The 15,580-nt window shown below is 50.2% G+C and overlaps 2 protein-coding genes across 2 annotated transcripts; both read right to left on the bottom strand.

Moving 5' to 3' along the window:
• Positions 1–118: 118 nt before the first annotated feature.
• On the bottom strand, positions 119–6,639 carry LOC146436341 (acyl-coenzyme A thioesterase 1-like). Its single transcript, XM_085062277.1, has 3 exons — positions 5,464–6,639; positions 3,612–3,814; positions 119–1,872 (listed from the first exon to the last, which is right to left on the bottom strand). Exons 1-3 carry the CDS (start codon positions 6,071–6,073, stop codon positions 1,267–1,269), a joined length of 1,419 nt encoding a protein of 472 aa, XP_084918403.1. The 5' UTR covers positions 6,074–6,639; the 3' UTR covers positions 119–1,266.
• Positions 6,640–8,118: 1,479 nt separating this feature from the next.
• Positions 8,119–13,694, bottom strand: LOC146436340 (acyl-coenzyme A thioesterase 5-like). Its single transcript, XM_085062281.1, has 3 exons — positions 12,593–13,694; positions 10,079–10,281; positions 8,119–9,431 (listed from the first exon to the last, which is right to left on the bottom strand). Exons 1-3 carry the CDS (start codon positions 13,200–13,202, stop codon positions 8,850–8,852), a joined length of 1,395 nt encoding a protein of 464 aa, XP_084918407.1. The 5' UTR covers positions 13,203–13,694; the 3' UTR covers positions 8,119–8,849.
• Between the last annotated feature and the right edge of the window lie 1,886 nt (positions 13,695–15,580).

Below are 15,580 nucleotides of genomic sequence, written 5' to 3'. Positions count from 1 at the left end.
CGGCCCCAATCGAGAGCAGAGCCCCTCCCCGCCCCTCAGCCCCCGGAAAGGCCGCCAGCCCCCCGCCGCTCCCGCCTCCCCCAAGCCATCCAACCGAGTAGAGCAGCGAGCCGTGGGCAGCGGTTAAAGTTTCACTTTAATCTATTACAAGCACAGTGGATGCAAAACGCAGAAAGGCGCCTGAGGCGCGGGCAGTAGCCGAGGCTGGACGAGGGCTGCAGGCACTGGCGGGTACAACGTGCTCGGATACACAGTGCAAACGCGCCAGCAAGATCCAGCGCCTTCTCCTTCAACGCCACGCTTGGGTGCCAAAGATCACTGCCGACCCCGGGCGGCGCTGAGCGCTCACCCCACTGCTCGGAGAACGCCGGGCGTGCAGCCGGAGCCCCGCTCCGCCACAGCAGGCCAGGCGCCTCAGCGCCCCTTCCCGCCCGCCAAGGCCCGCACAGCACTCGGCCTCACGGAGCCGCCGCGCCAGCCCCGCAGCCGGGCTGCTCTCAGCAGCCCTCACGAGCAGGCAGCTGAGGAGGTATTTAGGGAATGTACAGACAGGGAGCTCCGACAGTGCTGCGGACCTCCACAGCCATACCCCCCAGCCGTGCTGAGGAGACACCTGTGAGCGGCCTCAGGATGACGACCAGCAGGACCCGTTCAGTTGTTCCTTCACGCTTACGAACTTCCACAGACTGTTTAAATGTCTCATTTCGACTGCATGTGCTCAGAACGCCACATCAGGCTGTGGGCTGTTTGTTGCCTGAGGGTGCTGGCACAGTGTCGCTGCATTTGGTAAGTAAAATATTAGATATTGTTAAGGCAGATGCGTTTTACTGGTGTGGGAGAGGTGCACAAGGAGAACAGAAAGATTACTGGTGGCAGGAAGAGAGAACTGCTGCTTCCAGAAAAACTAGAACACTAAGCTGGGCAATGGCATATGTTTCCTCTGAGAAGGCCAAGGCACATTTTCATCCCAGTTCTCAGCTTGGATGAGTTACCTACCACTTCAGGTCACACTCAAAGCAGACACAGCCTTACCACCATTTGTTTTCCACAGCTTGTAACCCTATACTACACAAAACAAGAGCCCAAGACCTCTAGCTAAGATTACAGGAAAGTGTAAAAAGGAAGCAGCTTTCATGCTTTTGCCCACCATCATCCTCCACAAAAGCCAAAGCTTATTCTCTAATGTTCTTTGTTCGCATTATGAGCCATTTAACAAAACAAACTTGAAACACCAGCATCTTCATCTGTAAAGTAACTTAATTCCTATCAGAGCTTACTGGATGTTCCAGATGGCTTGCCTGTGAGATGTTTACGAAAGAAAGCTTGGATCTGCTGCCAAGCATCTATCTGTGCTTCACAGTGTGCCTTGGGCTGCCCTCCCCACATCACAGGCTTGCCAAATAGCAGGTGTATTGAGGCTGCACACATTGGGAAAAAGGGGGGCTCGATGTAGTGCCCTGCTCCAGGATAACAGACTATCTCAGGCTTTTCCTTCCCATGAGCTTGCAAACGTTTGCTCCCCTCAACTGCAAAGAATTCACTTTTCCAGTTGTGATCATCCTGGCCAACAATGAACAAAAAGCAACACTCAGCCTTCTCCAAAGGGATAAAGCTCTGCCGGTCAGGCCCCTCTAGTGGGTTGTTCAATGCATCAACAATATCAGCAATCCCAGACTTTCCGACCTTGATGCGTTTTGGATTGATACCAAGGGGCGGAATGGTGATGTCCTTGTAGCAGAGCACTGCACCCACATTTGCCACAGAGCCGTTGATAAGGGCAGTGGCCGTGATGCCCTTTAGGAAGGAGGCCATGGAAATGCACAGATCACCCCCCTTTGAATGTCCAAGCAAACCAATTCCTGGTCCTTTAACCTGGAGGTGAGAGAAGAGAAACCACAAGCAATGAACCATGGCATGCCCCTTCTTTAAAATATTGCCACATTTGCAGATTTGCAGCTGTGTCTCTCCCAGATTTGGACACCAAGTATAGGCATCTGAGGTCCTGTGTCCAGGGCCCATGTCTGAGGGATCCTGGGCACTGTTCTGTGCTGGATTTATGATCTTAAGCCCTACTGAGACTGCAGCATCATCCTAACAAAGCTACAAGGTTCAGTGCTGAAGCAGAGAGTACAGCTGTGCTAGCAAATGCGCAGTCCCAGATTCACTTTGTTTATAACGCAATTGAGAGAGGAAGAGGGAAGGAGCAGGGGACACCTCCTCTACAATTGCTTTCTTTCACAGCAAAATGCTCAAAGTCAGCAATGACTATGATATTGTCATCACTTACGTTAATGTATTTCCTATATTCAAGGTTCCCCTGTTAAGAAGCTAATGTGGGGTAGCAGGCTCCACATGAGCTGCTCTGCTTCTCTAGGATGCTTGGTGTCTAACTCACAGGAAGTAGTCTGAGGTAGCTTACTTATTAAAATTTACCTTAAAAATATAACCTATTAAACCCATTTTTCTAAGAGAATTGTACAGTCCTCTGGAGTCAATCTAGAATAGGTTACCTTAATTTCCATTTACACAAGACAAATTAACTAGGAAAGTTAAATGACCTTACTGGGTACTGAAATTCTGTAAGGATACTAGAAGAAGGTTAGCTAGTAACACAACTGCTTCAATATCCAAAGACTGTTAGGGGCGGGCTCTGAGACAGCATCAAAATTTAATACCTTCTGTACCTTATCACCAGTGCAATAGGCTTCAAACCCACTGACTTTGAAACATGGGAAGGGGGAAATTAGAAAGTATGGCTGAAACTTTGCAACACATTTAAAAGATGGTGAGAATAGCACTGGATGTGTTAATGGGAGGCAATGGTACTGTAGTGCTCTCCAGAGAAAAAAAAGGCGGGGGAAAAAATTTTCAGATTTTTCTGGGCAGAGAGGTGGTATGTGCAATTAAGGTTAAGGTGACTAAAAAGCAGCCAAACCCTTAACAACTACTTATCTTTGGGAGGTTAAGGAAGGTATTTATTTTCATTCTCCAGAGAAACCAAGTGTTGCTTTGTGCAATTCTAGCTACTGTCATGCATAGCTACTTGTAAGGAGATGCAGAACTGAGCAGAGTTCTCTTCCAAGAAGTGCTGAATTAAAAGGATCCCTAAGTGCACAACTAGCAACTCAAACCCACACTTATCAAATACCAACATTTGGAGTGATTTTAACAGCTTATACAATACACAGCAACAAATGTGTATTGTGGACATCCTTGAGTTTCCTTGGTTTCCTTGGATCACAGAAGGTGCTCCACAGCTGAAAAGGACTTTTAGTTCTGAAGGACATCCTACAGAGCATAAATCTAAAATCCCTGCTGCAAGTCCAGTAAGCATCCAGGAAACTAGCACCCTAGTTACGACACTGGATTGAATGGAGTAGAAATTGCCACTATTTGACTGATGTGTCACTGTTTCACCTGGCCAGTACCAAAGGAAGAGTTGGAATAATCTGCCAGGGAGCCATTGTAATGGGACTTAAAGATAAAACAAATTAATTACAGCCAGCTTAACAGCAATGCTATTTGAAGTACAGCAGCTCTGCCCCATCTGCAGTCTGACAGGACCTAAGTAATGAGAGTTCACTGTAGTGAGAGTCAATGAACAAACCAACCTGGGTGTGTTGTAACATATAGTTTACAGCTTCTTCAAAATATTCCAGGTGGAATTCCTTCATCTCTTTGGGGAGATCTTCATAGCTGTAGAAAGCCAGAGCCAGCACAGCAAAGCCATGGTTGGCCAGCAGGCATGCCCTGTATTCAGGGAGTCCTCCTCCAGTTCCATACAAGTCAATAATTCCTGGAAAGGGGCCATTTCCTGCAAGAGAACACATAACAGGACACATTCACCCACAATTTTAAATTTGTATTCCAAATTCATAGGCCTGGGAATGTGTCTTTTAAAAACAAAGAAAAAAAATTGATCAGCAGAATGGTATAAAGAGTCCTAAATTACTGTGACAGTTTTAATTAAATGGCTACATTGCTTCAAAATTAAACAAACTGGCACAAATTAGTAGGCCTGCTAATGTTTTAGATAACATCAGGGAATGTGCAGCTGGAAGAGAAGGGATCTTTTGACAGTCACAACTAGTTCTCTGGATGGTGTAAATTCACTGCAAATGTATCAAGCTCTGCTTCAAAAATGCCCAGAAGAGGGAAGAGCATTTCTCAGAAGACTGATCCAAAAATATCTTCTGATGGTCCCAGCTTCTCAATTTCTGTATAAATATGCTATAGTCATTTATTCTGGGATTAAGAGAAGAAAGTATTTGAAACCAGTCTTGCTAACCTTACATTAGGTTCATCAGGGGCAGGGACTGAAGTCCAGAGCTGAGAGGGATTGCTGCAAACTGCTAACAAAGTATGGAAAGGAGGAGGCCAAGAGGGAGACTTCCATTCCTCCTCGGGAGGGAGGGAGGGTGAGGCTTCCCTCAGGTGTCTGCAGACGTTAAAGATGGGCAACAAGCAAGAAGTAGAAATTCACCTCCAGCGTCAAGGAGTCAGATGAAGTCAGAGCAGTCTAAAGTGCAGGACACTAGATGGGACAGCACGTATGATTTTAGCACTGTCATGGGAGAGTTATCCAGGACAGAAATGGAAGAAAGGGGAGAGGGGAAGGCACGTGCTACACAGAGCTCCTTGAGTACATGGGGTTCCAGAGACATACTTGGTGAAAGCCTCTGTATCACAGGGGGAAGGAAAGGTGGGATGTGGTGGGGTTGTGGCTACTACAGAATCGAGGGAATGCAAGAGATGAGGTTTCCTACAACTAGCAGAAATCTGGACAGCTGCTGTAAGGACAACACAGCATTTGTCAGGCAATCTGAAAACCTCATTGACCCTCTTCATTATTTTCTGACAAAAATACTGCCAGTGAAAATCTGTCCAATGCTTTCCTTGACCTTCTGCTCACAAACAGGGAAGAACTGGGGACAAATGTAGCAGCAAAAGGCAGGATGGGCTACAGCAATTAGGACATTACTAAATTCGGGATCTGTGGAGAGGCTGGAAAGGGAAGCAGCACGTTTAAACTCTACAGTTTAGGAGAGCAATCTTCCACTTAATCAGAAGAATTACCATCTGAATTTCCTTGAAAACAGCCAGGTAGAGGAAAGGTGCCTTGAACACTAGCTGAGGTAAATTCCCACGGCATTTGGGAACAGTGTACTGTGATCAATGTCTTCATGTCCAACATTAGTCAAATATACAAACACACATGTGCTTCACCACATGCAGCTGCTCTATGTGAAGGGCACGGCCAGCAGGTCAAAGCTGGTTGGGCTGATCAGGCCACTCCTTGAGGAGTGTCCAGTGCCTGCCGGCGAGACTCAGTTCCCCCTTGTCCTCTGCCTGGTACAGGGCTCCACGGGAGCCTGGAGGCGGTCTGGCTCTGGGCGTGGGAATGCGGGGCCGAAAGCAGAAGCAGCACCGTGGGAGAAGGAGCCCGGCGCGGCCGGTACTCACCGGGGGGCAGGAAAAGCGTCGCCCGGATCCTCCCTTCTCGCACCGGGACTCTCCGCACCCCGTCCCGCAGGAACGCCCGCTCGTGCTGCGCCTGAGCCAGGAGGCGCCCGGGGCGCTCCCCGTGGCCCTCAAACACCTCCAGCTGCAGGAGGAAGGGGCTCTGCACATCCCGCTTCACCAGCCGCCAGAAAGGCTTCTGGGGCTGCAAAGCCCAGAGCAGCCCCATGGGCTCCAGGCCGGAGAAGCTGCCTCCCGGCAGCGCAGGACAGCGGGCGAGGTCCAGCTCCCCGTCGTCCCCCGCCTGGTAGTGGGCACTGGCCTGGAAGAGTTCTCCCTTCTCGTCCCGCAGGGACGCCCGCAGCGTGACCTGCTGTCGCGGGCCGAGGCCCTGCACGGCGATGGCCAGCGGCTCATCGAAGAGGCTGCGGGTGGCGGGCGACAGGCGGATGGCAGGGGCCATGGAGGAGAGTCCCCGGGCGGGGGCTGTCCCGGGGCTCCACGCGGGGCTGCAGCTCCGTGGGGCTGCAGGTGCGGGGCCAGGCCAGGGCAGCCACCTCTGCCATGCGTGGGAGCTGGCCCGGCACAGGGAGCGGGCACTGACCTGCCACATGGCCTCGAGTCGCTCCCGACACTGGGGGCGGGTTCCGGGGCAGATCCTCGTGGAACAGGGGCTGGGCTCGGGCCCGAAGTGCCAATGGCACGCCCCAGCGGGGAGGAGTGGTGCGGCAGCCCCCTTGTCCCTCCCTCCTGCTTCTCTCCTGCCTGCCTGCCAACTTCCCTGCCTCCCCGCTTCCCTGCTTCCTCCCCTGCCTGCCCGCCTCCTTCCAAGCCTGCCCGCCTCCTCGCCTCCCCTTCTGCCTTCCCTCCCGTTGCCTGCCCCGGCTATGGAAGGGTTCCGCCAAAGGCTACCGAATCCTTGAAACCCGTCTGGGTGCCGGCGAGTTCCTCGGTGTCCCCCCGCAGCTTTCCCGGGCCGGGCGGTGGCTGCGGGCAGAGGACTTGCGGAGAGGAGGAGCAGAGATGTTGATGAGCCACCGAGAAGAATCGCAGTCGGAATTCACTGGACAGGGAAGGGCCGGTGTGGGACTGACCGCACGCAGATGGGACAGCTCTGCACAGCAGGGCCCAGCTGTGCTGTGCCCCTCAGGCGAGGGACTGCAGCGAGCGCCAACCCCAGCCGAGGCGGGGAGAAGCCACACCAGCACTAGCTCTTGGTTGCTTCTGTTGCAAATGATACAACGTTTAAAAATTTTATATAACCTTAGGTAGAGGTTCTGGTCGTCTTCGCCCAGGGGGAGGGGAATGGAAGTTTCTTTTCAAGAGACTATGTTCCCTGGGCAAGGCGTGATGAGCTTAACGTCTCAATGGACTGGGAGCTGCCATAGGATGCACAAAAGATAAGCGACCTTTAACGAACATCAGCGCCCAGACATCACCCCTGGCATGGTCAGAGACAACTGGTCAGGGAAAAAGATCGAAGAATGAGAACCTAATTAGCATCGAAGGTAAACGGATCAATAACCAATAGGAAACCAAATACTAAGAATTGTGTAACTTGGGACCAATTAATTTCTCTGGGTTTTGACTGTATAAGTACGTGAAAAATCTAGTAAAGAACTGTGTGTGATAGAATGATTTTGTCTGCACAACCCGGGCAATATGTGGATGAGGTGATATCTGTTGCACATCCTGGCCAGAATAAAGTACTGCCTTAGTTCTCTAACAGTAAAAGTATTTGTTGGAGAATTTGTTTTTCCCGCAGTTTTGGTGACATTTCTTGTTTCCTTGCTGGCTCTGTCTCTATGTTGGTTACCCCAAGGCATGGACGAGGTGGGTTGTCTCTACTAGGCTGTGCCCAGCCTAGGCAGCTGCACAGCCAGGTGTATTGGGAAGGATGGTCAGAGCGGTCAGAGATGTAGGAGCAATAAGGGAGGAGCACTTTCACAGACTCCTTAGGCAGGTCAGGAAACATCTGGCTCTTCTATTAATGGATTTTGCAAGGATTTACAAAAGGTCATTCAGGCCATCTGATGCAGAGATAGATCTTCTGATCCAAAAGGAACTGCAGAGGAAGAACTGTTTCCTTAAACTCCCAGACTCTTCCTGGGAGATGCAGGTAGGGGTTCCTCATGCTCTAAGCTCCTCATGTCCAACTTAGAGATGTCAAAGAGGTGGAAACAGCTACAGGAATCCTGAGCATTTTCGAGTTGGAAATACTAAGTGCTCAGAGTCTCAGCAGTCTTTTGTTCATCATGGAGATTACTCTTTCTCTCCTAAACAGGTGAGGTGCTCTGTCATCTAGCATTTGGGCATGTTGTCTGATGTCCAGACCTCAATGTGTGGCAACTACTCCTGCTGTTGAGAACAACACTGCTTGGCTTACACTACTGGATTTGATCACTGGCTTGACCACATACAGGAGCAGATGCTAAGGGAAAGTATCCTAGACGCTTCAGCAACATTCCATCTCCTCCATGCTTGATGATGTAACAGCAGTGGAAGACTGAAGGTAAGGGAACTATCTGTCTGTCTTCTATGGTCTCCTCTTCCTACCTGGGCAGCCTTTGATTCCAAACTTCTGCAACCCCAAGCTTTCACCCGGGGATGAGAAAGGAGTCAAGTTGCAAACGCTGCTTCTAACCAAAGCACAACAAATACCTCCATGGCTTTCAAATCTCAGTCTCTTTATTACAATTCTCATCACAATAACAAAGATTAAAATGTTGTACATCATATGGGACAAGATCAAAATGGCAGAAAATTCAACAGAAAGTTTTTTGCATGACATCTTGGGGCCAGAAGTATCCATGAACCAGAGCACTACCTTCTGAAGGGAGGATGTAAAAAAGGCACAGAAGGCAAATGACCTTTCCCAAGGCTTAGCCAGAGACAGACCAGCATCCTGGCTATAGCAACCATTCTTGCATGCTTCCAGCAGCACAGAGGTCAGAGATGTTTCCATTTGCAATGAGATATTCATCATAAGAGCAGTGAAATGCCTGCTCCAAAATTGCCATTTCAGAGCTGACTATGACCTGAGGATAGCATATGCATGTAGAGACCACAGTGATATGGAAAGCACTGTCAAGTATGAGAAGAATAGAAACCACCCAAGAAATGGAACTGTGCATTTTGCATATGACCTGTTTTGTCAAAGACTACTGCAAGAAACACCATTCCTTTTCTTGACATTTGAGCAAAAAGGTTGAGGGGAGAACAGAAAAGGCAAACCTATTTCTTTCCTGAGTTATGGATGAGCAAAGCCATGGAGGATACTGTAGTTGTAGTGGTACGGTTGTGACAAGGTTTGGCCTGATAAATGTAACAGATTTTATGAGATCTGATTGTTCAAGGTTGTGTGTTGCTTGCACATAATTTGTTGCACATTAGTTAGCATTTAAATATTTTTTGAAAAAAGCCTGGATCTGTGACCAAGCATGAACCTGAGCTTTAGCATAAGCTCTGACCTCCCCACCCAGGACTGCCCGCTTGTGAAAAAAGGGGTGGTTTCCTATGGAATACAAAGGGAAAAAGGGAGGGTCTATGCAGTGCCCTGTTCCAGGGTAGGAGAGAATCTGAAAGTTTTCCTTCCCTTGAGCCTGCAAAAGCTTGCAGCCTTCAGTAGCATAATACTCACTTTTGACAACATGGTCATCTTGTCCCACAATGAACAGGAACTGTGCCTCAGCTTTGTCTAGAGGGATCAGGCTTTGGTTGCCAGGGGCTTGAAAGGCATCATCAAGGACATCAGAATAGTCAGTAAGGTTGGTATTGATGATCTTGGCTTTGTGTTCATATATGGTCAAAGTTGGGATGGTTTTGTCCTTGTAAGAGAAAGGAATACATGTAGCAGCAACAAGGCTGTTGAGGGAAGCAACAGCCATGATGTTCTTCAGGAAGGCAGCCATGGCGAAGGACACTTCACCCCCTTTGGAGAAACCGAGCAGGCCAACCCCTGGGCCCTTCACCTGGGAGACAGGAGGAAATGCTCATCAGTGCCAAGCTGAAAATCACAACAGCTGGCTCATGGAGGGGAACATTGCCTAATGCTGAGAGTTTGCAAAACTACATGAAGCAAGTGATGGCAATGATTGCTTTTTCTTCTGGACAAATGACAGGCTCACCCTCCCACATCTCCATACGTCTCCCTCACACTGCACTTCAAACCACTCACATGCAGAATATTCCCTGGTGTTCTGAAATAAGCCAGGAGTGGGGACACGTGACTTCATCCATCTGGGGGCAGGTTGCATGTAGGTCACAGCTATGAATTGTTAGTCTTAGACATTGGCAGATGCTCTTTACTTTCTGAGCTTGAGACTGTAGGAGGACATTTGGTGGCAATTCATGAAGGCTTTCTCCTGCACAACCTTAACACCTTCTTATGTCTGATCTGTCTCTTGTAACATTGCTTTGTGATCTCTTTCCACTGCCCTTCCAGTGCATATATGCCTGACCCTTCTCTTTCCTAGAACTCAGACACCCAAAATCCTTGCAAAGGCCAGCCCTGCCAGGTGAGTATTTCTGCAGCTTCCTCCAAAGATGACTTGGGCAAAGTGAGAGGACTTTATAGAAGTAGTTCCTGGAAGCCAGGGGAAACAGGGAGTGTTCCTACCTGTGGGTGCTGCAGCATATAGTTCACCGCCTCTTCAAAATATTCCAGGTGGAGTTTGTTTGGTTTCTGGGGCAGATCATCATATTGATAATAAGCCAGAGCCAGTGTAGCAAAGCCATGATTGGCCAGCAGGCTTGCTCTGTTCTCAAAAAGACCTCCTCCCAGTCCATGTATATCGATGATCCCTGGAAAGGTGTCTTCTCCTGGAGAAAACAAGAAAAAGATCAGAATTGCCTGAAATTACTCCTTTCAATGTTCCTCTGGTTTAGAATTCATCAAATGAGGTACCCAACAGGAACCGCAGGAAAGCATCTTTAGGGGAAAAGACATAACCAGTCAGATGTGCAGCATCAGCATCTCAAAAAACTCCAGAGTGTGTTGCAGAGGAGAAAAGGGGCAGGAGCAGAAGCTCTTAGGTAAGGTGCAAACCCTTATTTGTTTTAGGAATCAGCAGTATTGTACATTGTGCTTAGGGCCAACAGGCAGAGAGTCCTTGCTGAAAGTGTCTTGTCCCAAATTCTCTTCCTGTAAGCAGCCCTGTAACAACAACCTTTTTACCTACTGCTTTAAAAATCCTGAAAGTGTCATGATTTGATAGACGTAATGCAATCTAGAAATTGTAAGCATTTTTGTTTGTATTGTGGCTGTTTAACGTCTGGGAAAACCCTGCACCTGTCCACCCATTGCAAGGGAAGAAAATGCTTTGCATGTTACATTCCTTCAGCCTGGTTTTGGGACTGCAGGCCTCAGGAAAGCTCCCCAAGCCTGACACCAGAGGTGGTGACTCTGGACCTGTTAGGGAGTGGGTATGACCCAGCTCACACTGGGTTTCAGGAGAGTCACAGGCCTGAGTGGGCTCAAGCCTCCCACCCTTTGAGGGCACCTTTCTGCCACAGACTCACACCCAGTACCACAGTGGCCTGAGCATCCGCAGATAAGGCTGCACGTGGAAGGTGGGAATGTGTTGCTGGGTGTCACAGAGGCAAGGAGAGAGAGATCACAGCACTGTTCACTCTCTGCCTTGGACCAAGGAGAGCCCTACCATCAAAAGTGCCACTGTGCTCTTCCTTCTGTAGCTGCTTACATGCAGGCAGCATCACATCTACTGGCTCTTCAGAGGGTGTGAGCACTCAGAGCAGGGTACTGTGTACCCAGGGGCCAGGAATGCAGTTGTCTGTGGCCCATGGCTCAGCTGAGTGTGGCAGGGCTTTGTGGACTTGCCCTGACCATGCACAGAAAAGGTGGTAACACTGAATAAGGCTGTGGGGGCACTCAAGGGAGGTGCAACAGTTCTGTAGCAAAGCTGTTTGAGCTCTCTGCCTCTACATGGCCTTAGGTCCTTTGCTGAGGAGTATCCAACTCCTGAATCTGAATGTGGAGATGTGTGGTGTAGAGAGCAGTCTCAGGAAGTGAAAATCATGATGGGGTATTTCAGTGCAGGACAATTTGAGTGTGGTGAAATCATGGTGGTGAAACACATCTCCAAATACAGCTAACAGTTAAGACTTGTTACAGACTGAGCTTACAGTCTTGCTAAGCTGAAGATTGTGGTGGCAGCAGGATGGGGATAAAAGCTTTTTATCCTGTGCCTAGGAAACGACTCCAAGTGCCAGGGAGTGTGTGGCAATGGCTTATCATTTTAAAACACAGGCAAAAGGAGGAGGGCAGGGGACTCTGTGAAATACACCAGCATTTGACTCACTGTAAGGGCCTCAGCTCAGAGGAAGTGGAACATTTTGGTTATAAAGTGCATGCAGGTGGCTTCTCCTTTCTCCTCACTAGCAGGCGGGGGTAGCAGTGAGGCAGGGGAGGGAGTCCTGGCCGTGATGTCTGTGAAATCAGCCTCTGCACGCCCTGGACTCTGGCAGAGAGGTCTTGGTGTAGCAGAAGATGCTAGAGACAGGCAGTGTCTTGGGCTATTCTTAAATCTCAGAAAGGTGTTCTGCACCTGTCCCAGAGCGATTATATAATTGTCTTTTCCTGCTGAAAAGATTCATTCCCTGTAAATGTTCTTGAGCTCCTCCTCTTCCCTCTTTCACAAATTGATGATGCTCACCCCAATATGGTGGTGGGACATGGTCAGGAAATAGTTACTATAGTTAGTTGCTCTTGGGGGAGGAGGGAAAAGGATTCCCCAAACACTCCGAGTGAGCAGGAATGCCAATGACTGTCACAGAGCCCTTCCCCACCACTCTCTTCTGCAGCTTCTTGTTTCCAGCAGCCCTCCTGGCACACTCACTTTCGCTTGCTGGGAATTCTTCATGGTTTTTTTAACCTTAAGCTCTGGGTTAGAATGGTTATTCGTGTCCCTGCTTCTGCAACCATGGCCTGGCACATGCATGGGCAGGTGATTTGGGAAGGATGGTCAGGCTGGTCAGTGGCGTGGCAGGGAGGGACGGATGAAGAGGGAAAGGACAGGAGCTTTAATGGACTCCTTCACAAGAGGTCATGTAAGAACTTACACTAACAAAACAGTGGTTTAGAGAAAACGGGATGGCTGCAGTTGGTACTCACCGGGGGGCAGGAAAAGCGTCGCCCGGATCCTCCCTTCTCGCACCGGGACTCTCCGCACCCCGTCCCGCAGGAACGCCCGCTCGTGCTGCGCCTGAGCCAGGAGGCGCCCGGGGCGCTCCCCGTGGCCCTCAAACACCTCCAGCTGCAGGAGGAAGGGGCTCTGCACATCCCGCTTCACCAGCCGCCAGAAAGGCTTCTGGGGCTGCAAAGCCCAGAGCAGCCCCATGGGCTCCAGGCCGGAGAAGCTGCCTCCCGGCAGCGCAGGACAGCGGGCGAGGTCCAGCTCCCCGTCGTCCCCCGCCTGGTAGTGGGCACTGGCCTGGAAGAGTTCTCCCTTCTCGTCCCGCAAGGACGCCCGCAGCGTGACCTGCTGTCGCGGGCCGAGGCCCTGCACGGCGATGGCCAGCGGCTCATCGAAGAGGCTGCGGGTGGCGGGCGACAGGCGGATGGCAGGGGCCATGGAGGAGAGTCCCCGGGCGGGGGCTGTCCCGAGGCTCCACGCGGGGCTGCGGCTCCGTGGGGCTGCAGGTGCGGGGCCAGGCCAGGGCAGCCACCTCTGCCATGCGTGGGAGCTGGCCCGGCACAGGGAGCGGGCACTGACCTGCCACATGGCTCCGGAGTTGCTGAGTTCACTGTGTCTGCATTCAAGCTGAGGCTTCTTCTATAAATGCAGCTTCCCACACACGGGCGAGGGGAGGGGAATTGGAGCAGGAATGGTATGGGCCCACACGTGCTCGGAGACACCAAGTCTGCCTGGAGCCAGTGCTGCATCCTGCCGGTGCACACGGAGGGGCGGGATCATCAGCTGATCCCCTGACGCTGGTGGAGCATCACCGCCTGGAGAAAAGAAAGCTCCAGGGACACCTTATTGCCACCTTTCAGAACCTGAATGGGACCTGTAAGATGGGGACAAATTTATTAGCAGAGTAATGGCATTAAATAAAAGTCGTCTGATGTACATGAGATATAAGGAAGAAGTTTTTACAATGAGGGTGGTAAAACACTGGCCCAGGTTGCCCAGAGAGGTGGGGGATGTCACATCCCTGGAAACATCCAAGGGCAGGTTGGATGGGGCTCTAGCAACCTGATCTAGTTGAAGATGTCCCTGCTTATTGCAGGGGGGTTGGGCTAAATGACATTTAAGGTCCCTTTCAACCCAAACTATTTTATGCTACTATGATCTCCAAAAGGCAGCTGCTCTGTCCAGGCACTTGCTGATGTATAATGTACTTACCTGCTGTGGTGGGAGTTCTCTACAGCAGGCCTGTTGGACTGGACACAGGCACAGGCACAGGCACAGCTGCAACCCTCCTTCCTGAGTTTCTCCCACAGGCTCTATCTTTTTTCTCTCAAACTCAGGCAAGCTGCAGGCCTGGAACATCTCAGGTAGAGACAGCCCCACTAGCCCAGCACTGCTTTCCTGGCATTTCCTGGGGCATGCAGTCTTGCACCTTTTATGAGATGACAGCACCAGGCATGGCCATGAGCTGCTCCAAGACTTGTGTCCCTCTCTCCTTCTCTGTCACATTCTTTTCTTGTCCACGCCCAAACAAAGAGTCTTACCCAAGCTTGGGCAGGCCCAGAGGTGTCAGGCAGCACTGCTGATAACATCTCTTATGAAACCTGCTGGGCAGGGAAGGGCTGCAATGGGGACGATGAGGTGCTGAAAACATGACAGTACTGAGATGAAGCTGCAGGCTGAGATCTGCCCCATGTGTGCCAGGCTGGCCTGGAGGACACCTACAAAACGAAGACACCCAGGACAGCTGATTCAGCTGGCATGGGGAGATGGTGTTCACAAAGGAGGTGGCAGCCCTCCAGGGCTGGCAGAAATGGTGGCCCCTGGCCCATGGCGCCTGGTTTTGTCCTCACAAAGGAGTGTGGGGTGTTGGTGGCAGTTCATTGTACAGAGATGTTTTGAAGTGAGTGTGACTTCTCTGCCAAGGTGGGAAAGGAAGCCCTTGGGGTCTTTCCACCAACAGGGCCCCTGATGCACCCAGGGATGAGAGAGCAGTCAAGATGCAAAACCTGCTTCTAACCAAAGCACAATAACTGACTCCATGCCTTTTAAATCTCAGACTCTTTATTACAGTTCTCACCCCAAGAACAAAGAAGGCAAATGACCTTTCCCAAGGCTTAGCCAGAGACAGACCAGCATCCTGGCTATAGCAACCATTCTTGCATGCTTCCAGCAGCACAGAGGTCAGAGACATTTCCATTTGCAATGAGATATTCATCATAAGAGCAGTGAAATGCCTGCTCCAAAATTGCCATTTCAGAGCTGACTATGACCTGAGGATAGCATATGCATGTAGAGACCACAGTGATATGGAAAGCACTGTCAAGTATGAGAAGAATAGAAACCACCCAAGAAATGGAACTGTGCATTTTGCATATGACCTGTTTTGTCAAAGACTACTGCAAGAAACACCATTCCTTTTCTTGACATTTGAGCAAAAAGGTTGAGGGGAGAACAGAAAAGGCAAACCTATTTCTTTCCTGAGTTATGGATGAGCAAAGCCATGGAGGATACTGTAGTTGTAGTGGTACAGTTGTGACAAGGTTTGACCTGATAAATGTAACAGATTTTATGAGATCTGATTGTTCAAGGTTGTGTGTTGCTTGCACATAATTTGTTGCACAAAAGCCTGGATCTGTGACCAAGCATGAACCTGAGCTTTAGCATAAGCTCTGACCTCTCCCACCCAGGACTGCCCGCTTGTGAAAAAAGGGGTGGTTTCCTATGGAGTACAAAGGGAAAAAGGGAGGGTCTATGCAGTGCCCTGTTCCAGGGTAGGAGAGAATCTGAAAGTTTTCCTTCCCTTGAGCCTGTAAAAGCTTGCAGCCTTCAGTAGCATAATACTCACTTTTGACAACATGGTCATCTTGTCCCACAATGAACAGGAACTGTGCCTCAGCTTTGTCTAGAGGGATCAGGCTTTGGTTGCCAGGGGCTTGAAAGGCATCATCAAGGACATCAGAATAGTC

Source organism: Lichenostomus cassidix, chromosome 5 (genome assembly GCF_008360975.1).
Source record: "Lichenostomus cassidix isolate B80296 chromosome 5, HeHo_3.0, whole genome shotgun sequence".
NCBI lineage: Eukaryota > Metazoa > Chordata > Aves > Passeriformes > Meliphagidae > Lichenostomus > Lichenostomus cassidix.
The sequence above is the reverse complement of the archived record's forward strand: the minus strand, read 5'-3'. Positions and strand labels throughout refer to the sequence as shown.